This window comes from Denticeps clupeoides, chromosome 3, assembly GCF_900700375.1.
Source record: "Denticeps clupeoides chromosome 3, fDenClu1.1, whole genome shotgun sequence".
Classification (NCBI taxonomy): domain Eukaryota; kingdom Metazoa; phylum Chordata; class Actinopteri; order Clupeiformes; family Denticipitidae; genus Denticeps; species Denticeps clupeoides.
Window position 1 is genome coordinate 10,695,551 of NC_041709.1, and position 26,087 is coordinate 10,721,637.

The 26,087-nt window shown below is 42.3% G+C and overlaps 1 protein-coding gene across 2 annotated transcripts; it reads left to right on the top strand.

The window, feature by feature from the left end:
• Window positions 1-1,774: 1,774 nt before the first annotated feature.
• ttll11 (tubulin tyrosine ligase-like family, member 11) lies at window positions 1,775-23,929 on the top strand. 2 transcript variants are annotated; one of them, XM_028974825.1, is made up of 9 exons: window positions 1,775-2,821; window positions 6,205-6,304; window positions 8,285-8,418; window positions 11,647-12,225; window positions 12,425-12,520; window positions 12,656-12,771; window positions 19,067-19,279; window positions 19,490-19,611; window positions 22,796-23,929. In XM_028974825.1, the coding sequence occupies exons 1-9, from the start codon at window positions 2,279-2,281 to the stop codon at window positions 23,095-23,097; spliced, it is 2,205 nt and encodes a 734-aa protein (XP_028830658.1). In that variant the 5' UTR covers window positions 1,775-2,278; the 3' UTR covers window positions 23,098-23,929. The 2 variants fall into 2 exon arrangements, with proteins under 2 accessions (XP_028830658.1, XP_028830659.1); XM_028974826.1 differs by having other exon boundaries at window positions 19,490-19,596.
• Window positions 23,930-26,087: the final 2,158 nt, after the last annotated feature.

Consider the following 26,087-nt stretch of genomic DNA (forward strand, 5'->3'; position numbering starts at 1 on the left):
ATGTTAAGTTGTCGTTTAGCAGTTTTCAGGAACCAGGATTTATCTGCTGGTCTCTTCACTGGAGTAGTCTCTGCGCTTGATTCTGTGTTTCGTGGGAACAAACAGAAGCAGCAGCAGACGGTGCCATTGTATCACTGATGGTATATTTGTGCAACAGTGGCCTGATACCCTAACTAGGACAGCCTAACTAAGGTGAATTTAACACTGTCTGTGCTTAACAGGGTGACTTAATAATTGACACTGTGTCTGGGATTTTAACAGAAGGCCAGAGAAAACAGATGTGTTTTCAGTTTAGATTTAAACACTGAGACTGTCTGAGTCCCGAACACTGACCGGCAAGCCGTTCCACAACTGCGGAGGTCTAGTGGAGAAGGATCTGCTCCCAGCAGTGACCTTCTGTATTTTGCATACCAGTAGTGACCCTGCACCCGTTGATCGCAGGGGGCGTGGCGGGTCGTAAATAACTAAGAGTTCTCTTAGGTAAGGTGGAGCGAGACTCATGCACGTGACAGTAATGCATTGCAGTAATCTAACCTTGATGTGATAAAGGAATCGACCAACTTTTCTGCATCATGCATGGAGATGATGTTTCTTATCTTTGCAATATTTCTAAGGTGAAAGAATTCTATCCTAGTGATATTATCTACATGCAAATCAAATGAGAGACCTGCATCAATGAGGACACCTAGATCCTTTACTTCTGTACTTGGTGAGATAGAAAGGCTATCCAGAGTTATGATGTAGTCAGTCAGCTTATGTCTGGTGGCTTGAGACTCAAGTACAAGAGCTTCTGTCTTAGCAGGGTATAACAGAAGAAAGTTGATGAGCAATATCCTTCAGACAATTCTCTATTCTGTTCAGCTGCTGCCTCTTATCTGGCATTGCTGTCAGCATAGCAATGAAAGCTAATTCCATGACATGGCCTAAAGGTAACATGTATAAGGAAAATAGCAAAGGACCTAGGACAGAACCTTGTGGAACACCAAACTGTACTTTACTATGTGAAGTCGAATCACCATTGATGTCCACAAACTAATACCAATCGGTCAGATATGATATGAACCATACAAGGTCTATTCCCTTAATCTCAACAACATTTTTTAACCTGTCAAGGAGAATAGCATGATCAATAGTGTCAAACGCTGTTGAGGCTGTCTAGGTATGTGCTCAGCTGCTGGGCTACGACTTTTTCTAAAATGTTGTATATAAACAATATAAAATTCGATATAAAATTCAATATATTCTACAAAAACGTTTAAAGATTAGTTGAATTGCTCCATTAAAACATATTAACAGTTCTAGCTTTGGGGGTTTTCCTTTTTTTTCGGCATCTTCAACGCAAATTCAAATGAATTGAATCTTGCCATGAAAATAAATAATTTTTGCCTTGGAGTCATGCTGCCATACTGTGGCTAAAAACCACGACGACGTAACACGTGTCATCATTACATAGTTGCTTAGGAGCTGTCTATGGTGCTGAGCATTTTAAGGGGTTTTATCCAGAAAAAATAAATTTACATTTTTTATCTGGCAATATAAATATTCTTCTACAAAATAATTCACAGGTTACATGCATTTAACTACGTATTCACACATTTCAGAATTAGAGTAACATTTGTAATTAATATTCAGAGAGAATAACATAACTCCAGTTGTGTGTCTTGCCGGTTTAAAAAAAAAAAAAAAAACGCGTTTTCCGATGTAACGCGCTGTGTCTGGTGCAGTATGTTCGCCGCCTTGTGCCTCGAAGGCTTCCGTCGGTTGGTCTGCCAACCGGACCAAACACCAGCGGCGGCGGCGGCGCAGCGCACACGGCGGAGCGTTCCGGGAGCGGCGGCCGGGCCGAGGCGCGTCTGCTGCCGCACTGCATGACGGAGACTCGCCGCAGGTCCGACACTCGGGACGCCGCAGTAGCCCTTCTTTTCTGAAGCGTTAGGTAATCGGGGATGGGATATTTCGAAGTGTTGTGGCGAGTTCAGAGGTCATGCGATGGGGACACTTAAATGAAATAAAATAAAATAAAATACATTTATTTATATATATATATATATGTCATCGCTGGCCGGGACAATATGTGTTTTTCCGCCCGGTATCGTTATTCATTTCCTGCCACTCTCACCAAGTCCCGGCATCCATCAGCTTTCTGGTCAGGCTTTATTGCTATGCACTATCCTCTTATGTGCACTTAAATCCTCACACCCGCTGGGCTCCGTAGATCTCGCTCACGTCGTGGGTTCACGCACACGCTCCAAAGCACTTTTTGTTCTTCGTCGGCATAATGAGCGATCATTATGTGAAAGTGAAGATCGAACTAGAGGAAATGAAATCTGCCAGTGAAGTCGGGGCTCCAGACACGGCCCAGGAGGAACGGGTGCGGCCTATAAACCCCCCTGCGTTCCTGTGTCCAGCGTCGACGCCGCCGAGTGTCCGAAGGGACACCTCCAGGACTGGTGTCGCCACCAGGAACAGGAGCAAAAGTCGCGGTAAGCCGGGCAGCTATGGCAGGAACACTAACATTAAGCCGGGCTCAGATCAGAATTCACTGGCGGCGTCAGATTCGAACGCAGGGAAATTACTGCGGCGCCTGTACAGCGACCAGGCCCTGCAGATTAAAGGGACTGGGAAGGTTTTGGTGGGAAAGACTGAGGCGAATGGGAATGCGGCGCCCGGCCACCAAGAGAATGAACTTATGAGTCCGCTGTCCAAAGAGGAAGCCAACAAACCTGCCAAGAAAAGGAGGCCAGTCACCGTGGACTCGTCTAAAGCCAAAACGTCTTTGGAGGCACTAAAACTAAGCATAAGGCAGCTGAAATGGAAAGAGGTAAGGGCTCACCTTTATCTACAGGCCTTTTGTTCTATTATTAAGGCGTGTGCAACCTCATGAGGGTGTTAGTAGCCTAGTGGGTAGGACACTCGCCTATGAACCAGAAGACCCAGGTTCAAATCCCACTTGCTACCATCGTGTCCCTGAGCAAGACACTTAACCCTATGTTGCTCCAGGGAGGGACTGTCCCTGTAACTACTGATTGTAAGTCGCTCTGGATAAGGGCGTCTGATAAATGCTGTAAATGTAAATGTCATGGTTAATTGACGGCCACGTATCATGTTATGCACCTCTGGCTTGATTTATTGAATTAATTCAAACTTGGCAATTGTGCCCGCTGCATGGCACTCTGAAGGCATAGCCCTAAATATCCGGATCATTGGTGTACATCCTCCAGCACTGCTGTTCAAAGTAACATTTAATTATGCGTGTTGGTAAAGTCAAATGAAGCTATTCCTCGTGCTCCTCATGCGTTGTAGCACACGCCAAGGAGATGAAGATCCAAAATGTAGACCTCTGTCTGATCTTCTGTTTTTGGTCATGCAGCAGTCATGGCAGAAACTGGTCCATTTGCTAATGTGGCATGTTTGATTGTAGTTGCAAAGATTGAAATGTACACTTTTCTTTTGTTACATATGCCATTAATGATATTTACTGGTCTCATTCCAGGTAAATGTTTAGTCTAATAACACTGAAGATGTTGAAATAAATGTGCTCCTTTCTTTAAAACTGTATACATTTGAGAAAATCTCAAATTTAAAAAATAATTGAGACCTGGAAAATGAAATGGAATGTGATAATAGTACATTTGTATTTACATTTAAAGCATTTATCAATAAATACAATCAGTAGTTACAGGGACAGTCCCCCCCTAGAGCAACTTAGGGTTAAGTGTCTTGCTCAGGGACACAATGGTAGTAAGTGGGATTTGAACCTGGGTCTTCTGGTTCATAGGCGAGTGTGTTACCCACTAGGCTACTACCACCCAGAGTGGTAATAATACTGTGGCAGCAATGTCAATGTCATATCAATATATGCAGCCCAGTCTTTCCTCTTGAGTAGAAAGTGTTACCAGCAAACTGCACTTTTAAAGGTGTATTAGGCAACGGCAGGGAGATTAAGACAGATTTGGACCAGATTTTGAACCAGAAGGCATGAGAACGAACTTCCTTCTGTTTGCGTTTGCTTCCATCGAGAAGCCAGATTTGCCTGCTGCACGGCACTATGAAAGAATACCCCTAAATATCCAGATAGGTGATGTACAGTCAGCCCAGGCCAGTGGTGTACAATTACACTTGCCATTTGGACACTCTGTGTGAAGACGTACAAATTTCCTTCCGTTCCAATGAAAAAACATATCGGTGGTCTTCTTTTTTTTGTCAAATGTTATCACTGTTATCATTATTTATTTTTTGCTTCCATTAGAATAAAAAAGATTGACTTTTCTTATGTGCTGAAGACCACTTGCCTAAATTGCCAGGGATAACGTCTGGCTTCTGTAAGGACTTACTTTGCTGGTCGCTGGCACAGCATTTTTTAACGCGGTGAACACAGCTGACTTTCAGCATATGGCTTTACCTTCACAGTGGGAAATGATTACCCCTAATCTAGGATAATCCAATAGCCCTTTAGTCCCCTCTCACAGTCAAGGCGCTGGATTGGGATTAAGGTTCTGGTAGTGTTCGGTGTATGTGCACTTTTCATATGAGCATCAGATTACTTTCGCCCTACCTGTCTGTCTCAGTCTCTCTCCCCCACGGTGAAAAGGGAAGCTGCTGTTCCATGCATAATTTATCCTATTCAGGCCCACCTCAAAGGCACTTTACTTCTGTAACTTTATAAATAATATGGCTTGTCATGCCGTGTCAGTGTGAATCATATACAATGTTCTTATAATTCATGAATTTTAACCCATGTATACCTCCCAAACGTTAATATCAGTGTATAGATCTTTGGTGCGTAGACAGCCTCAACCAATGGCACTAAACTGGATGGTCTTCACACATTTGTGAAATATTGTCCAATCAGAATAATGGAACAATTGCCCTGTATGCACCTTTACATATTATAACAAGATTATTTCATGCAGATATAAACAATCTATTGGATGAAAAATTGTGATTGAACACCAACCCATGAAAAGACCTGAGTTTGGCCAGTTTCATTTAGAATTTATTTATGATTCTAAATGTGTCCGTGGTGTTACAGAGAAGAACATTAATCCCTGTCCAGTTTCTGACCCAGTTCAATGATTACCTAATTACAGAAGGATTAGGTGCAGTAACTTAAACAGTGCAAATTTGAAGCAACAATTATACTGTCTATTATCCATTTACTTTAATAGGTATTACAATAAGTTTACATTAAGCTGTTGTATTTATTTTAAATCATGTCTTTGTTTAAATAATGAACTTAAATTACAAATAGCTCAAACTAAACAGACTGAAATTGTGGTGGACACAGCAGTTGTTCTGGCCTGTTTGGTACCCCTGGGCAAACCTCTGTTTTGGTGACCACGCCTCACCCCTATTGGTAGACATACATGTCTATATATTTAGCGTTTTAAAAAAAACTAACATTTAAATGAGGTCGCTTGCACTCATGCCATCTACAACCCGATTTGGTGCCCTTGCCACCATGAATGACTGCCCATGCCTTAATCTGCTTCCGGGAGAATTCTGAATATGGACGTCAAGCAGTGAAAACAGATGTGCCCAGTATTGTTGGTCCTGTTTATTGGAGTGCCACAGCAGCATTAGCCTGGTAATCAGTAAAGTAATGAGCATTCTACAGTTTCATTCATTTGAATTCATTCTGTATAACACAAGCAAATCAGGCATGAGAAACGCTGAATGCATTACAGAAAACACCAGTTATCTAACATCATGGCATGACCCATGACAACACCATACAGCAAGTTGCAAGTTCCAGCTTTTGCAGTCATTTGCTTCCTTTTCTGGGATTGTGTAGGTTAATGTCAGCTCTGAAATGGGCTCTCTAGTGTCCTCAGAAATCTTCAAATATTTCAGTCCTGGAGCCCAATTGCTGAAGCAGCCCCTGGTGAAATGGGATCAGATGCATGTTAACAACCTAATGATGTATGGGGCCAGGTAAAGTTAATAAGATGGGATTGAAAACAGTCTTGACTGCTTCCTTACATTTGGGGAAAAATTGATTAAGACCTGAAAATGTACATTTCATGTCTTAGAATTGTTTTTGTAAAGTGCCGTCCCTCCATTGAATTCAGTCTTTCATCAATCTCTAGCAGTTCTTCATTGGTCTGTCAGCCAGCCACGTGTCTAAATGTTGTGTGGTGAACCACAATTGCAGCCTTTCATGTTCCTATACTATACATATTCCATTTCTTCTTCCTTGCGCAGTTCCCGCTGGGTCGCCGTGTTGCCTGTGACATTTACTGGCATGGCGTCTCTTTCCATGACAACGAGAACATTGTGTCTGGACAGGTCAACAAGTTCCCAGGTATGTGAACATTCCCTGGACCCATGGCCACATCAGGTAATGATGTGATGTTTTCAGCATTCTGCTTTATACCTGTACAAAACACAGGAGGGGCAGGTATGACGAAACCTTCTGATAACAGTGTTGCTAATTATTTATCGCTATTGTTTCTCAGCGAATGTTAGTGGAAGGTTAACAGATCCGATTTAGTATGACTAGCACTGCATCCGGAGACACTGGCAGAGGAGGAGAAATTTGAAAGCTCCCGTGCAGCCGAGGTCAGCATATTTAGGTGCCATGATTTGCCCCGAGACTGGCTGTAAGGTATTATGTTCATGCCTTATCTCAGCAGCCTGGGTGTGAATCTGTGATGACTCCGTGGCAAAATGGCAATGGTCAAAGTAGCATAGCCACTATATGGAATAATCTTTCACTCCCTTTTTACAAAACACTGGGCAAACCTCCGAGGTATAATGAACCATTGCATTCAATGTGTCAGTTTCGGAATCATTTCTTTGCACATTTTTACATATACAGCCATAGGAGAAAGAAATTGAGGGCCCTACGTCGGTTATTACCAGTGACTTGCTTGCTCCCTCTTGGATGTCGCTGTACATGCACAAGCATACAGAGTGGTTCAAGTGCATGAGCACGCCTTTCTCATGCAGGGTTCTTCCATGGCCAAAAGCAGAGGCACGCTTCTGAGTTCTGCATGTTGCGTGTGAACGACGCCGACCTGTAGAGAGCAAGGTTAAATGAAGATAACTGCGCCGGCTTTCAGGTGCTGAAATAATTGGAGGTTGAATTAGGCTTGAGGTTAAGGCCTTTCTAACTGACTTAGCTGCTGGCTCTAAGCAATCTTACCCGACCATTTTAAGGTAACTTGGCATTTGTGGTGTAGCGTGATCTTGTGTTGAGGACCTAGATCTCGCAGGTGAAAACGAGACAAATACAACGTTTGTGTGGCTAAAAGAAAGAGAAACCCGCTACATTATTCAAATGGTTATTCAATTCCAGTTACAGATTGGCTACAACACACAAGCATACGATGCACCCTCTGTTTTAAAAATTCAGATAAAATTCAGATAAAATTCCAGTGAAATTCTTTAGGCATTTAATTGGCAATAATGTATTTTTCTTTTTGTCTAAGTTCTAAGTAACCCATATAAGTGGTGGACATAATAAGCATATTATGGCATTGTCTGAGCAAACTAGCTCACATCAGACACATTTGCATGTTTATTTTGAATATATCTGTGTAGATATATTCCCCCCTGCATCTTAAAGTTTAAGATGATTAACTTAATTTCATATGAACTGAGCAGCATTCCAGAATTGCATGTCGTGGTGTAAAGTATGTAGTGGGATGGAGTCTCTATTTTGCAACTGTGTGAAGAGTAAACAAGGGGCGTCGACTGTATGAAGTAGCCCTGAAAAGCACAAGCCGTTGCTGAGAATTTAAAGAAATGACCAGCCCTACCTTGCCTGTGATAAGTTGATTTGGCAACCTGGTTCTTAGTGCTGGAATTTATTTGAATGGTGGTGAGCAGGAAATATGGGTCATGGCCGTTCTTGAACTACAACTCTTGTGCACAGCCACTTTTGTGTTTGGCACAATGGGCCGCTTGTTCCTCTCGGTTGAAATATTGATTAGATCAAATTGCAGTGTTGTGGCCCCGATCCCATCGCTGCCCTTATCACCGGAGTATCCATTACTGAGTGTAGTTGGACTAATGATAGATACCTTTAAACTAGAGCCGTTTCACTGAAGTGTGATTAGCCTCCTTCAACCCTTTCATGCTAGAGCGGTTAGCTGAAATTGGCCCTACACTAAAGCCTTCTGCCTCCGTGAGGCTGGGCAGGCAGCATTGTATTTATTATAGTCAGAGGGCATTTGGACAGAGCCCAGTGTTTCGGGGGAAAATATCTGATGTCATGGGCTGAAAACAGTACACACGGTCTCAGTGTTCCTTAGCAGATCTTTTCTTTACTTCTCTGTAGGAATGGTTGAGATGTTGCGGAAGATCAACTTGAGTCGTGCGGTCAGAACGATGCAGGAGCTATTCCCAGAGGAGTACAACTTTTATCCGCGCTCCTGGATCCTTCCGGAAGAATTTCAGCTCTTTGTCACCCAGGTATGAGCCAGGTCCATAGACACATCAAGCACTTTAACGGCCTTATCCAAGGGTGATTGGGCCAAAGTTGATTGAAGGCAAGGCCTTTATTACAGTTTGAAAAGTGATATATGGGCTGTTTACTTGGAATGGAACGTTTTTTTCAAAGCCATTATTGCAGATGGTTAAGACAGTGATGCCGGTATTCATAGTATCTAAATGTATTCAGTAAGCAATATAAAAACATTATTTCCACAATCATTCAACATCTTGGTTTTATAAGGTTGCATTGAATGTTGGTTCAATAATAGATGTACTTTTTTATTGCATTTGAAGCTCTAAAGCCCAATTGTTATTCACCACCCTGACACTGTAGTTGTGGTTCACAAATCTAAAGGGCAAATCAATTGCTGCTGAACACTGTTCCTGTCTAAGGTGCTAATGTGTGTAGAATGCTTTATCACAGAGGACCATTCTGCCATTCACCCCACTATTCCTGTCTGTGGCAGGAGTCTCAGGTTCAAATTAAATACGCAACAGCAACATTTTCAAAGATAATAAAGTATGAGCTACAAGGTAGAGAACTACACTGCAACGATAAAAAAAAAAAAACTGATGTGGAGATCAACACAAACCTACGCACATACGGAGAAACACTCACTGGTTTGGTGCCCTGGCTGCTCTAGCTGCACTGGTAGTAATTGGCAGGGACAGAGAGGCTCTTGTGGAAACCGGGCTAAGCAGTTTATGCTGGGCCAGCATTGGCTAATTGTGAAAGACATGCGTGATGGCAGATCCGGTAACTGGCAGGATTTCCTCGGCACTCCTCTATGCTAGTGTTGGGGTAAATGCAGCCGTGCAGTCTGTGTGTAAGACTGCAGCCAGCCTGAGATGGTTTATTTATAACAGTAAGAATTTAATGCAGCCCAACGATGTAGCTGAAATCCCCCAAACTTGTGTTGGGAACTGAATCGTTTCGGGGTTCATGTGTGCTCAGTCCTTCAGCCAAGCTCTAGAGGGCAGTAGTATGTTGTTTGTGGTTTCTGTGAACAGTTGATGCCTCCAGCACTGTGATGTGGGTAGAAGTGTTCGAGACACAGAGCATGAGACAGATCATTTGGTCAGTACGATCTGCCTACTCACACATATTCATGTGCTTGCACAAATTTTTATCTTTTTAGATAAAAACTTTTTTTAAGCCTTGTGCTGTCATTTATCGACACAAATCGTCTTTAGTGAGGACTGTGGTTAGTAAATGGCATATATTTTTTATTTTGCTTGTTGATCACTATGTGCAAAATTCATCACATGGGCTCAGTATGAAAACTGGAAACCTCAAACCTGTTAAATTTGAACCCGCTGATTAACAGTTGTGTTGGTCGACTGGTACCACCCTACTTTTTTGTTGTGCCAGATTGACATTTAATATTGTAATATCGTTGTGATAATCTGATTTAACTTTTATGTATGTGAGTGTTCCCACCGTGAGCTCTGTCTGAGTGAAGGCTTTTGATTAGCCTGCCATTACGTCCCGTGAACTCGTTGCCTTGATGACTCTCTCTGCTTTCGCTCTAAGCATTATAATTATTCAAATAAACAACAGGACTTTTAAATGAATGTAGTTTTTGAAACTCAGTGTGTTATTATTAATATAAGAGGCAGAGGAAAATGAAGCAAATCAGCATGTTAATTTTTTTTGATTGACTCCTGATTGTACAGTTACTCTCTTCAGACTCTTCCTCCGCTTATCCGGGTCCGGGTCGCAGGGGCATCCCAACATCCCAACATCCCAAGTAGGGAATCCCAGACAGCCACCTCCACCAGCTCCTCCGGCAGGACCCCAGGGCGTTCCTAGACCAGACTGGAGATATAATTTCTCCAGCGTGTCCCGGGTCGACCTGGAGACCTCCTGCCAGCAGGACATGCCCGAAACACCTCCCCAGGGAGGCGACCAGGAGGCATCCTGACCGGATGCCCGAACCTCTCGATGTGGAGGAGCAGCGATTCCCTCCCAAATGTCCGAGCTCCTTACCCTATTCCTAAGGCTGCGCCCTGCCACCCTACGGAGGAAACTCATTTCGGCCGCTTGTACCCGCGATCTCGTTGTTTCGGTCATTACCCAAAGCTCATGAGCATAGGTGAGGATTGGGACGTAGATCGACCGGTAAATCGAGAGCTTTGCTTTCTGGCTCAGCTACCTTTTCACCACGACAGTTCGGTTCAGCGTCCGCATCACTGAAGACGTTGCTCCAATCCGCCTGTCGATCTCCTGCTCCCTTCTTCCCTCACTCATGAACAAGACCCCGAGATACTTAAACTCCTCCACTTGAGGCAGGACCTCTCTCCCGACCCGGAGTTGGAAAGCCACCCTTTTCCGGTTGAGAACCATGGTCTCAGATTTGGAGGTGCTGATCCTCATCCAACCCTCACCGGGAACAGGTCCGACTTACTGCCGGCTATGCAAACCAAACTCACACTCCTCTGGTACAAGGACTGAAGGCCATCTACCCCATACTTCCTGAGCACCCCCATGGGGTGCTGCTGGTGCTCTTCAGACTCATTCAGCGTCAATTTGAAGAACAAATTTCTAATTATTTCTGAGCATGGACAAGCAACTCTCCTTCTCAACTCACATTACCAATCTTTGCCGCTCATGAACATTCCTTCTCTATAATATCAGACGAATCCGCCCTGATCTGGCCACCCAGATACTTGGTTCAGTCCGAAGTAATCTCACGACTGGATTACTTTAACTCCCTTCTAGCAGGTCTACCTCTGCATGCCATTCGGCCTCTACAACTAATACAGAATGTAGCAGCACGACTGCAATTCTCTCACACCACCCCACTCCTCCCTGCAGCTGATCGCATTGGATTAAAAATACTGATGCTGGCCTACAAAGCCAAACATGGAGTAGCCCCATCCTACCTCACAGCCCTTATTACACCTCGCACTGCATCTCGTATACTCCGAGCCTCCAGTACTGCTCGCCTGGTCCCTCCAATGCTGAAGGTACGAGGTAGAGACTCATCTAGACTCTTCTCTGTCTTGGCCCCTTGAAATGAACTTCCCCTCGAGAACAGCACAGTCACTGAGTATTTTCAAACAGCAGCTTGAGACCTTCTTCTTTAAATAATACTTAGACTAACTGCCAAATGCCATAAATGTAAATTAGTCATGATTAAAAATCACTTTCACTCTCCCCATCTTTCTCTTTTTTTTTTCTATCCTCCTTTTTGCTCTCACCAGATTCATTTGGGAAAGGACAGCGACTCTTCCCCAAAACCTACCTTCATTGTAAAGCCGGACAGCGGCTCCCAGGGTGATGGCATTTACCTGATCCGGGACCCCGGGGACCTGCGCCTGCTTTCGGGTTCCCAGCAGCTGAAGCAGGCTGTGGTGCAGGAGTACATCCACAAGCCGCTGCTGGTCGACAAGCTCAAGTTTGATGTTCGGCTTTATGTGCTGGTGCGCTCCCTCAACCCCCTGGAGATCTACATCGCCAAGGAGGGTCTGTCTCGCTTCTGCACTGAGCCATATCAGGAGCCCAGCCAGAAGAACCTCACACATGTCTTCATGCACCTTACCAACTACTCACTCAATGTGCACTCTGGAAACTTTGTGCACTCTGACAGCTGCAACACGGGCAGCAAGCGCACCTTCTCCAGCATCCTCTACCGCCTGGCCAGCAGGGGTGTGGACATCAAAAAGGTGTGGTCTGACATCATCGCTCTGGTCATCAAGACGGTCATCGCCCTGGTGCCTGAACTCAAAGTTTACTACCAGGCTGACATTCCTCCTGGGAAACCGGGTCCAACTTGCTTCCAGGTGAGTATTGTGGTGATTTCATTTAATAAGGATAATGAGAGATTTTTTGAGATGTCTGCAAGGATGTGTTGTACTTACTTTCATACCATCTTATAGAAGATTATGCTAATTACCAGTACATTATCATAAGTGATAATTACTCTCTTACGTACTACTGAAGCTGGAGCAGTGGGGATGTAACTGAGACTTAATTTATTAGATCTTGGGCTTTGACATTCTCCTGATGAAGAACCTGAAGCCGGTTCTTCTGGAGGTCAACTCCAACCCCAGCATGAGGATTGAACATGAACAAGAGGTGAGCTCTGCTGTCACTTCTATTTATATTCCATTCCATTGATCGTGCTAGGAATCAATAATCAAAACCACAGCAACATTTCCACACAAAATCCTGCTGTTGTGCATTAACGGGGTTTATACTGCAATTTGTCAGGTGTCTCCTGGTGTGTTTGAGTACGTGCCCAGTCCTGTAGATGAAGAGGTGAAAGTGGGTGTCATCAGAGACACTCTGCGACTTATTGACCCTGCGCAGAGAAAGCAACACACAGTGTGAGTAATTTTCCCAGCAACATTATAAAAGGCATCACTTAAGTAATAACTGAACCCAGAGGGAATTATGTACAGGGGCAGTGGTGGCCTAGCAGTTAAGGCCCCGTAATCTCTAGGTTGCCAATTCGAATTCCGATCCGCCAAGGTGCCACTGAGGTGCCACTGAGCAAAGTACCGTCCCCACACACTGCTCCCCGGGCGCCTGTCATGGCTGCCCACTGCTCACCAAGGGTGATGGTTAAAAGCAGAGGACACATTTTGTTGTGTCACCGTGTGCTCGGCTGCAGTGTTTCACAATGACAATCACTTCACTTTCATTACAGGCATATTTGGTCATTTTTAACCATATAAACATGACTGATTTGTCTTGAGTAAAAATTCAACCACCGATGAAAGACATAATGCAGATAGAATAAACATCCCTTCAAAAATCAATAATAGATGATAATTGTCATCATAGTGAACTATTGTAAACAAGATCAAATGAGAAAAACCCACGAGAGTCTGATGAATAAATCAACACATAGGGGAAAACACCACTAAATGACCCACTGAATTACTAGATTGGTGGTTCTCAGACTTTTCACCATGGGAAATGTTATTCTAAATGTTATGACGAGGAAAGCCTCCTAGTGGCCTTGTCAGCCAATCACAGCTTGCACACTGAAAACCCACACTTGTGTGTCTGCCTGTGTGTGGTGCATCTTTCATCAGTTTTTTAATCATGCATGGCCGGGCCACCCGCCGAAAGCCTGTTAAACGAAAATGACATCTCAGAAATCCAGTGATGAAATTTTACACTGTGTGGCCTCATCATTCCCTTTTGCATTCCCTTTCTTTCTGCTCTGTCTTGCTCCCACACATTCTTCTTTCCTTTGTTGACCTTGCACATCACCACTCACCTACACCACTTCCTTTGTCCTCACTTTTTCCCCTCTTCATCTATTATACACATACACACACACACATACACACACACACAAACACACACACCATTCCTCTTCATCTCTTATGAAAGGTTCTTGAGCATATTGACATATTCAGTACCACAATTTTACCTGCAATAGATTTTAGGGTTTCATCATGTTTTTTCTTCTTCAGTCATGCACTGTCCACTTCAGATTATGCCATAAGCCTCCACTGCATTCTTGATTTCTGAGAATGAGTCAGTTGAAGTTAAAGCTGCGGACAAACATTTTTCTGACCTCGACATACAACTCTTTTGACAATTAAAGACATTTTACATCCAATTTCCCTCACACTCACTCTCCATAACTACTGAATCCAGATTTGGATAGTGGATCCATCTAGTATGCATGCTTTTGTACAAGTGGCATTAAAATATGCCACTCAGAACTGTGATTCTCTATGGTTTAGACTGTGATGATGGGATTTTAGGAGTACCCTATCCTCCTGTATCGCTGATAGGAAACCCGTGCTCCGTGCCAACTTGTGATCCTGCAGCCTCTTCCCCAGGCCCAAGGTAATTATCCAAATCAGGTCCATAATCCAAATCAAAACAGCATGGGAGCTCGGCTAACACCTCATTGGTTTAAAATGACATAACAAATTAGAGTAATGCGGCAAGACGCCGCTTACGGATATTACACACAAGCGTTTTCACACAAACGCTCACACCCATCACACTCTTAGCCCAAGCTCAGTTTGGGGTCTGGAGGGAAATAAAACTGTCGAGTTTGTGTCTGTGCTTTTTTCCTGAGAGGAAAATTGTGTCAGAGCAACAGACAGAGTGTAACTGAGCCTTCTGTTCGAATGTGAACTGCGTGTGTGTCCCAGAGACAGAGCGATGGGGAGAGTCTGAGACGGAATTAATTCATATGGTGTGAATGTGTGAGAGACTGTCAATAAGAAATTTGTGCTTGTATGTGTCTGCGTTGAATGTTAATTTATTTTGCTATTAGATTTGGCCCAGCGCTGAAAAAACATGTACTGCCAGCAATCAAAATGTGACAGAGAGCATGTTAAACAGCATCTTTTACATTTTCTGGTCCTGGAAAAAAATATGCGCAAAAATCTGGTGATCTTGAAATCAGCAGTTACAGGGACAGTCACCCTGGAGACACTCAGGGTTAAGTGTCTTGCTCACGGACCCAGTATTAGTAAGTGGGGTTTGAACCCACGTCTTCTGGGTCTTTGTGAAGTATGTTTGATAAATATGTTTTTTTTCCAAGTACTTTATTCACTATAGTCATTAAAAGACACTTCATGAGTGAAAAGAGAGTGTTCAGCATAAACCTTCAGGACTGTTGGCAAACTTGGTGGTGAAGAGAAAGCCAAGAGTGTAAAATGCTGCCATCACAGCTAAAGTTCCTTGATTTGGAACCTCAAATGTTCAACTTTTTGCCTTGTTTACTATTTTTTTGTGATACAAAACCTCCCATGTGTTCGTTCATAGTCATTTGTCTTTAGTTTTGTTCTACAATGCAAATGAGTAGGTGTGCAGGTAGGGTGCATCAGAATACACTATATCAAAAGCCTTCTCTCATCCACACCCACAATGCACAAACACAAGCAAACCTGTGAAAGCAGTGACGCGTGGACGCCCAGCCCATTATTTGGTGAGGGAAGACAGGCCCATGTTTCCTCCATCTACTGCCTATTTCTGTGCTTCATTTGCTTTCATTTTGCACATCATTACAGAAGGGCAATGAGACAGCATTCTGGAATAATTCTGTGCCATTTAAAGACAAAGCATAACAACGACTTTATAGTTAACAAACTCAACAGCAATTTCAAAACAGGCGATGTCATCTGCAGTCACCAACAAAACAGTTGTGAGGATCGTGACATGATATAAATGAGTGTTGTCAATTGCTGTAACTGAAACAACCCACAGTTAAACAGTATGCTGATGTGTTAATGACGTTAATGCATTTTAACACATTTAATATTTTATATTCCTTAATAATGCATTCATTTTGACAGCTGTAGCAAAATATTTTGAACAATTAAAAAATAGATGAATTTTTTCCACAACTTCATGAATGCGCCACTTACTCTGTACACCGAAATGAGCGTTTTTCTACTTCTATTTCCTTATATCTTTATCATGATGTGGATACTGCAACAAATGAAATTGAGCTCATATTTTTACAGTTTTTGGTCAGATCACCCTATACATACTATACACACAGACATACACACACACACACACACACACACACACACAAAATCACAAGGGAATTGGAGCATGTACTGGACACAAGTCAGCAGAGCAGCACCTGTAAGTGTGTAAATAAACACATACACACATATATATATATATATAGGGTGGTAGTAGCCTAGTGGGTAAGACACTTGCCTATGAACCAGAAGACCCAGGTCCAAATCCCACTTACTACCATTGTGTCCCTGAGCAAGACACTTAACCCTAAAATTGCTCCAGGGGAGACTGTCCCTGTAACTACTGATTGTAAGTCGCTCTGGATAAGGGCGTCTGATAAATGCTGTAAATGTAAATATATACATGTGTAGCATATTATATTTGTGTATTGTGTATTTCATTTGTGTATATTTTAATAGTGCTCCCCATTTTTGCTCTATTTAATTTGTGGCATGATTGGAGTTGTGGCCTATTGTTGATTCTCACAGACAGCAGGTGTAACACTGGTTTTTCTTGAATCAGTTCTGCTGCAGGGGATGGTGGGTGGGTTGCTGATGGCCTGTGTCTGTGTTACCTGATACAAATGTGTCTGATAGAGAGACTGAGTGAACTAGGGTCTTTTGCAGGGTCTTCCCATAGAGATACATGTCTGTGTGTGTGTGTGTGTGTGTGTGTGTGTGTGTGTGTGTGTGTATATATATATATATATGTTGTTTTTTTTTTATTATCATTTATTTTTGTGGGGTACAGTTTATTCTACGATAGTCACAATCTAGTGCTAACTACTGGATTCGGTGTGTGTGTGTGACTGTTCTCTGTGCCCCCTGACCTTTTTCACCATCTGCCTCTGTCTCCATGGCACAGGGTAGGTCACTGCAGGAAGTGTGTGTGTGTGCGTGTGTGTGTGTGTGTGTGTGTGTGTGTGTGCGTGTGTGTGTGTGTGTGTGTGAGAGAGAGAGATGCAGATTCCCCAAGGTAAACCATGATAGAACCTACCTCGGGAACTGTGAAGTACAGTTGCACAATTCATTTTTTTATCTCCTACAAACAATATGTAACATTACAATTTGCAGGGTTAAATGCTGTAAAATATCTTTAATTTGTAAATGTTTAACTTTCTAATTAAAATGTATTTTTATTTATTTCACCCAGTGTGTGGCATGCAGTTTATCCTCAATCTGTAGCTGGATGTTCCTCTCTCAGCTGTCTGCTCTTCACACACTGCTTTTCCGGCGTCTTTCATGGATGCCTACTGCTCACTAAGGCGGATGGGTTAAATGCAGACTTCATCAGTCTGACATTCACTATTCATTCCTGACCTAATGCACATTCTTGTTGGCAATTTGCAATCTTCACTTATTCAGAAATGAATGAATTGGAAAATAACTGGGCACTCATTTGGATTTTGTGACCTTTAAGATTCAGCTATAGGGAGATAATTTTCTTCTTCTGAAGAGACATATGCTGATTTTAATAATTTAGTCCGACAGGCAAGTTTTTGTAGCCCATTTTCACAGACACCATTACTCAAGCTGGTTTAAGGAATCCATCTCAATCTGCCTTGCTATGCCATTACAATGCTGAATAGGATTTGGCCAATCATATCCAAGCACATATGATCTTTGTAAGAACAAAAGATCCTTAAGATCCTCTTTCATTCCATTGCTCTACACAGGAGATGGAGAGTGCTGGAGACACAAAGTGATGGAGAGTGCTGGAGACCTTATAGGATTAAGTGAATGGATCTGCAGAAGGAATTTCCTCTGTAGTCTGAGAAATGTTGTTGTAAGATGGTATTTGAGCTCAGATATTAAATTCTTGGCTTAAATCAGATACTGGCTTTCAGAGTGTTATACATTTATTATACATTTAGTAGAATATTATACAATTTAGTAGAATATATGAAAATGTTTATATATTGTTTTTATGTAGTGCAAAAGAGTGCAGTGTATGTTCATGTGAAAAATCCAGGGTTGATCATCTTAGTCACATTCTTTTTGATATTGCCTTGATTTACTTTCAGCTGAGGTAAGTTTTGGAAAGTCTGAAAGTGCAGGAAGGTCTCAGATTCCGGGTGAAGGAGGATGAAGGCAGTGGGAAACCTGTAGTATGATTGACAAGATCAGCAGCTGACCCTGAACTCCAGGAGTGTGCGCTTTTAACACAGTTGGTGTGAGATTACATGGCCCGCAGATGTGCTGACCTGTTACATCTTCTAGCCTGCAGGCCCTGCCACCAGTGATTGTAGAATTCTTGGTACTGAAGGAAAAACAGAAGGACTCTGTCCAGGGTGCTGATCTTCTTTTTGAGCCTGTGCTAGTGCTGTGTCCAGAAGGGATCTTCATGTTTCCATTTCAATGTGCAACTTGAGTTGAGAAGATTCAGAATTGAATAGAAGGCATCTCCTGAAGACACTGTATTATTCGCTTTTACGTGTCTAGAATCCGATTTGATGATTTGCCATAATCTGGTGAATAGAATGTGATAATGGCCGAAAGATTTTTTTTCTCCCCATACCCAACATTGTTGTTTTTCTGGCCGATTGTCACCCACACCTAAAATGACCAGCACACACATCAACTTATTATGTTGTCAGATATATATTTAAGAATCACTTCTAACTTGTACAACAGATCACTTTGTAAAGTCAATATTTGCTTCGTTCCAGAGGTTGCTTAGCAACAATGCCAATGATTTCAGTAACACCTTGTGTCTGTGAATGCAGCATAGCAACAGTGACATTGACAGGAATATCTTTCCTCGCCTGTATTATTCAGTTTAATTTTTGTTTGACACTTAACATTAGATCATCAGTTCCAGCATTCCATGTGTAATATTCGCTTTTATGGGCTTAACATTTAAACTAACCCATGTGTAATATCCCCCTTTCATTTTTTATTTATTGAATCTTTATCTATTTATTATTAATAAATGGAAGCCAAATTATCTCATTCTATGAGTGAAGTGTAAAATGATTTTTTTTAGGTATCTTGTCTACTATCAGCTATATACACTTTCCATATTAATATCAAATTTGTATTGTTTTACTCAAATTTAGCATTTTCTGAATAGAGCATGCGAATCCTAAAACAAAATAGTAGAATACACCATGTAATGGACAGTGCTGTGATCCTAAAGCCATTTTTCTCTTTTCTGTTTCGATTGCTGTAGGCCTCATCCAGATCCGGAAGAAATCCTTCCTGAGGCCGGATCATTGGAGGAAAATGCCCTGCCCTCTCTTTGCCTGAAGCAGGTCTTTCCCAAATACACCAAACAATTCAACTACCTGCGCCTTGTGGAGCACATCGCCACCCTCTTCTTGCGCTTCCTAGGAGTCAAGGGCACTATGAGGATGGGGCCTACTGCCTTTCGTACCTTCATCAGGTAACATCAGTTTTGAAAAATATTTTTCTCCTCCAAATCTCCGTATAATATCTATTATTTTTACACAAACACACAAACCTGTAAAGACCATTCTTATCAATATTTACTAAATGTTCTAATACAAACAGGTACTTTTCTTTATCAAGCCAAAAAAAGTAACCTTACCCATAAGACACACTCACACAGGTTAAAAAAACTCTCCTCTTACAGGAACTGTAAACTGACCAGCAGTAGCTTCACCATGGCGTCTGTGGACATCCTTTACATTGACATCACCCGCCGCTGGACTGGCACGCTGCCGGACTCCAAAGAAGCAGGTAGCTGTTCTACCGGTCATGTGACCAGTTCCTCCAACCTGTGTTCATTTTGGTAGGATTTGAGTTACAATGTGTTTTTATATTATAAGCATTTAAATAATGCTTATACTAGTTTACACCGGGAGTGCAATTTTAACGTTCTGCACTAGTCATGAATGGATATAGAACTTGACACTAGTTGGTAAGAACCTTGTTTGCTGAGTACAATAAAAAGATCATTTGGTACTTGAGTATATTTTTCTATGCATTTTTTACATGAATTTCTGAACTTTAGACTAGATATAGTATTATAGATATACAGTCCCTGACAAAAGTTTTGTCGCTTGTGTACAAATTGACCTCAAGTGCCGATGAAATAGATTTCTAATCAAGATTTTTTTTTACAAGAAATGGCTCATTTTATTCCCAACAGCTTTTGTAATAATGTTTCAGTGCAAAACAAAACTGTCAAAAAGTATACTAATATTCAAAGCTTGGTAAAACCCATTGAGTTAATTTTTTTGTCATGCCTTGTCATATGAGTATAAAAAGAACCCCAGTACACTAGACCTTCACATCAACTGCAACTAGACCTCTGCAAACATGCCTAAGATTCATCCTGAGACCAAAGTGTTGATTATCAAGAGGCTGAAGACCAGATCAACTGCTGATGTTGCAGACACCTTCAATGTGTCTCAGTGTCAAGTACAGAGGATAAAAAAAAAGATTTGAAGAGACTGGAGAGATATGCAACCATAAAAGAGGCCAAATTCTGCAGCAGGATGGTGCTCAATCACATACTTCCATCTCCACATCAAAGTTCCTCAAGGTGAAGAGACCTACTGGAGCCCGCATGGATCCGAGATTCACCCAGAAAACAGTGAAGTTTGGTGTCGGAAAAATCATGGTCGGGGGTTACATCCAGTATGGGGGTGTGTGAGAGATCTGCGGGGTGGAAGGCAACATCAATAGTCTGAAATACCAAGAAATCTTTGCTACCTTTTATATTCCCAACCATAAAAGAGGCCAAATTCTGCAGCAGGATGGTGCTCCATCACATACTTCCATCTCCACATAAAAGTTTCTCAAGGTGAAGAAGATCAAGATGCTCAAGGACATCCCAGTCACCAGACATGAACATCATTGAGCATGTGTGGGGTAGGATGAAAGAGGAAGCATGGAAGACGAAATCAAAGAATTCTGATGAACTCTTTGAGACTGCTTTCTTTTTTATTCCTGATGGCTTCATCAATAAATTGTATGAATCCTTGCCAAACCGCATGGATGTGGTCCTTCAAGCTCATGGAAGTCAAGATACAAGATATTCAATTTGGATCTCACAGCACCACTACCTAATTTGCTGACATATTTTTGTATTTGCAGTAAATTTGTTCAATTTCTGTATAAAAACTTTTGTCTTGCTAAAAAATTGACCTTTCTGTCTTGATTAAACGATCGATCTTTTTTCAGTGAAACTAATTCATTTCAATGCATTGAACATCATTTGGTTTGGTTTTAGCTTTTCATATGAGCTATTTCTAATACCAATTGATTAAAAATCAGGTTAATAGCAGGTGTTTCTACAAAATAGATAAGCGACAAGACTTTTGTCAGGGGCTGTAGTATGAGGGGACCACTAAGACCTATATAAAAGCTTACAAAATCAGCATGTCATGGGACATTTAACCCCTTTGTGTGTTCATGCATTTAGTGTGTCTGGGAGTAATTTGTAATAGTGAAATATGACCTGGCGCAGAAACTAATTGTAAGCATTGTTCACACCCTAATGATGCTCCTGCAAAAACACATATGCACATCCACAAACAAACTAACAGACTTGGTAGAGGCCCACACACCCACCCTGTCCTCACACCCACAGACACATGGCACCCTACTAATTAATGCAGAATTTCACCCCCGGCTGGGACAGATGGTCCATTTTCTCTGCTGCATTTTGGCACTTAAGCTTATTTTTTAATATAAAATTTCCACAAATTTGCCCAGTTCTGATATCCCAGTTTCTCATATTTACCCAGATTCTCAATTATGCACACATACTTCCACAAATAGAAATCTTCTGTTTCTTGTACCTGATCATCTAATCCATCCATTTATCAATCCATCCACCATCCATCAATCAATTAATCACTGTCCACTGTTCACCTGCAGGATCTTTTGCTCAGTGTTACCAGATTGGGAGGATTTCAATTTGATATTTGGGAGAAATGGTTTGATAAGAATTGAGATATTGAGGATCCAAATTCTAATTTATGTAGGCCACATTAGTTGTGGCAGTTAAGTTCTTAGCAGACCATTGTGTGTTTCTGCATACTTTTGGAGACTAATAGAATCAGAAAGTTAAGTGATTGTCATTGTGAAACGACGAAATGTCCTCTGCTTTTAGCCATCACCCTTGGTGAGCAGTGGGCAGCCATGACATGCACCCGGGGAGCAGTGTGTGGGGACTGTGCTTTGCTCAGTAGCAAAAGCCATAAATTAAGATATACTTGATTTGACCTTAAGGAACATGCCCCATGTGTCTATAACTGTACTTTGATAATAGGGCTCTGCCAGTTACTTTGTTGATCATACATAAACACATTTACATGAACACACACACACACACACACACACACACACTGGTTAAACAACCCAGTCCCAAAGTGGCAGTGACTTCCTCAGTCACAGCTCCAGCTTTGTCAGTGCCATCTGGGTCTGATGGGATTGCACTCTAGGCGGTTTCAGAAGTGTGACGGCGCTGTCTGAAGTGTCGCGCTGATGACAGGATCAGCACTTGCGCTGTAAAGCGCGCCTTTGTGCCGAGCGATGCCATGCTGCCGTCTCCACACAGACAGCCAGTCTGACGACTTCTGAAGGCGGAGCTGCTTGCGCAGCCGTAAGAACGTGTTCAGAACTCCCAGCTCGTGCCTATTGAACCCAGGTGGCAGTAAAAACTTTGAGAAGCGCAACTCTTTACAGATATTTTGCCCCTTGCTGCCCAGCCCAGCTGTTGTCTGCGGTTTATAGATGCTTTTCATTAAAAAAATGCATGAAAATGTGCCTTCAGTCAGTGTGGGATTTAAAACTGCCCTCCGTTTAATGAATAATACACTGAAGCAAACTGATGAATGAATCATAATACTGGGGAGGTTTTGTAATTAATCTCATTTTTAATAGCAGCAACAACCAGGAATCCTCACGGTTTCTACTCTCTCTACAGGGATGTGTTTGCAGGCATTCGTAGAGGCATTTTTCTACCTGGCGGGCCGCAGGTATAGAGGGGTGCCCTTAAGGGAACAGGTGCTATCCCTGCTGGAGGTCTGCGAGTCTGCGCTGGAAGGACAGGGCCACGAAGAGAAACGGCTACATAGACTTAACCCCACCCCGAGTCCCGCTTCGGCTCCGCCCATCTCCACGCAGCTCCTCAACTCCCCGGCCATCGCGCGCCGCCCTCAGGATTATCGGCTACACCAGACGTTACGGCCATCAGCAAAGGGGAACATGGGACTAAACGGACAATGAAAAACACCGCAGACGATGAGCTGACAAATGCAGGAGGGGGGGGGGATTTCTTGTCCTAATGAAGAGTACATAATGAGAGACGTGACCTTAATGCCGCAGCACTGCCTTTTACAGTATGGGTTCACTTGCAGGTTGTCTCGCCACGTGCTGATGTGCCGCTTATACGTAGGTGTGTGTGTGTAACCTACAATGCAGATGCAGAGCGTCTTTCTTTCTGCAGTGCTACGCATGGGACTTGTTTGTTGGATGGTCTCAGGCCTTCTCAGGATTTTAATAGATCAACCTGTTGGTGCATGTGGTGTATTTACTGGTGGCAGCTGCATCATCTGGAATGAGGAAGTGGCATGCGTGAAAGCTGTCGATCATTGGGATCCTCCCATTTTATAAAACCACGATGAACGTTTGTGGCTTGGCTGACAGAAATAATTAGACAGAAAACAGAAAAGGTGGACAGTTTCTATTCTTCATGATACTAATAACTGCCAAGCGGTTTGTTCTTGTTCTATCTATTTATGTAAATCCTGAGGACAACTTTGACCTCACACTAGTGATCACGGCCCACGCTTAGTTTGAAGTGCTGTGCTTAAAAATATTGCCTTCAGTGTCTGCTTGCACCTCTCCCAAAACGTAAGTAGGAACCATAGCTACCCTGTTGCAAGAGCTGTTCATTAGTTGTATCCCCGGATCTCCTGAATGTTCTGATACACTGCATCTGGAAAGTATTCGCAGTATATCACTTTTTCCACATTTCCTAATGTCACAGCCTTGTGAAAGTGAAGTGATTGTCATTGTCAAACCCTGCAGCACAGCACACGGTGCACACAACAGAATGTGTCCTCTGCTTTTAACCATCACCCTTAGTGAGCAGTGGCCTTAATGACAGGCGCCCGGGGAGCAGTGTGTGGGGACGGTGCTTTGCTCAGTGGCACCCTGGCGGACCGGGATTCGAACCGGCAACCTTCTGATTATGGGGCCGCTTCCTTAACCGCTAGGCCACCGCTGCCCCACTTATTCCAAAATAGATTAAAGAAGATTTTCTCAGTATTCTACAGACAGATTTTGAGGTTTTGGCACAAATCTGCTACCACCACCATGCTTCACTGTAGAGATGGTATTGGCCTGGTGATGAGTGGTGCCTGGTTTCCTATAAACCTGATGCCTGGCATTCAGACCATAGTTCCAAGTGGACTGCTATGTGTCGTTTACTAAGGAGAGGCTTCTATCTGGCCAATCTACCATACAGGCCAGATTGGTGGATTACTGCAGAGATGTTGTCCTTCTAGAAAGTTCTCCGCTGTCCACAGAGGACCTCTGAGGCTCTGACAGAGTGGTCACCTCCCTGACTAATGCCCTTCTCCTCCCAATCTCTCAGTTTAGGTGGCCAGCCAGCTTGTACTGGTGGTTTTGAACTTCTTCCACTTACAGATGATTGAGGCCACTGTGCTTATTAGGACCTTCAAAGCAGCAGAAAATGAATTTAATTCATTTTGGAATAAGGCTGTAATATAAAAATATGGAAAAAGTGATGTATATGGAAAAATGCACTGTATATTGTTATATATTATATATTCATCTCAGATATATAATAAAAGAAGAGATAGAGGGAGCGTATACAGTGAGTTTATTGCCTAAATGTGTGTATGCATAAATCTAGATTCCCTGAACTTTTCTTAAATGAGGGGTGGTCAAGGCCTCAGTGCAACCAGTTGTGCTCATTTGATGCAATAAAGACTGCAGAGTTGGCTGGGAGTTCTACTGCAAGTAATCCTAAATTAAGGTTAAAGATTTTTTTTTCCATTTTAAATTCTCACACATATTCCTCTGCCTTCAGGGAAGTCTCTTTTAACTGAACACACCACTCATACACTTCTAGTCTTCACCAAAATCTAGTCTGCACTGCAGTCTTCACGAACCTGTTCTGTTCATGGAGCAGATTCGGGAACCTTTTCTGCTCAAGCTTATTTGAACCCGTGTGCCATGTAATGGAGCAGCCTGTGTTCTCTACAGTTTTGAGTGGAGCCGTTGCCATCAAGGTTGGTGCGGCACAATGCTATTAGCGAGGGAAAAAAAACTAACTTCAGCTTCAAAAGATCCAAATAATCAAGTGCTGCATGAGTGTGAGGATCATGTTGTCATGTGAATGGAACTTCACTAACTGTCTTCTAACCGATCAAGAATGGGACCATTTGATCTTTTGCAGTTTTTTAACCAAAAACAGTTTAGTAATTTTTTTTTTCAACGGAGTGTGTTTCAGATTAGTTTTTTATTTGTAGTGTATTACAGGGAACACAGACATTTTGGCATCAGTGTGTTAATCTCTGTCTCCACAGTCACTGCATTGTTGCAGGAGTTCATGCTTATTATATTTATTCTGAATAAACACTTATTTCAGAAGCAAGTTGTGTGGTTTTAAAAATGTGTTCAATTATGATCACATTAAAAATGATGTTTAAACATATCAGAAGCAATGCAACCTCTTCTCAGTCGGAAGAATGTGAATTTCATTTCAGAATATGAATTCTAAATGTAGGATATTAGAAGTTGGTAATATCTGCACATTGACCGCAAACATCTTAAATTAATTAATCAATTAATCAATTAATTTATTCAAAGCCTGAATCAATGTTTTGATTCAGAGAGGTCATTGTAGGAGACACCTCGCAGCAACACGTGCACAATGCTACAGAGCTACTCAAGCGCTTTAAAGGAATTTTGAGATCTTTGTGTATGTTTGCATGCATTACTGCTCACTGAGAGCTCCTTGTCTTCCAGAAGTGATAATGTGATGATAAGAGCCTTTTGGTTGCTATAGATTAAGGGTAATCCCAAAGCTACTAATTTTTAGTTTACACTCCGTACTATGTTTTCTGACACCCGTGTCATATTGTGGGTACCTGGCCAGGCACTATATCAACTACATGCTTTTATGCATTTGATATGTTTTGGGGTTATTGCCTTATTCCTGGCCATTAGTTTGAAGCATAAATGGT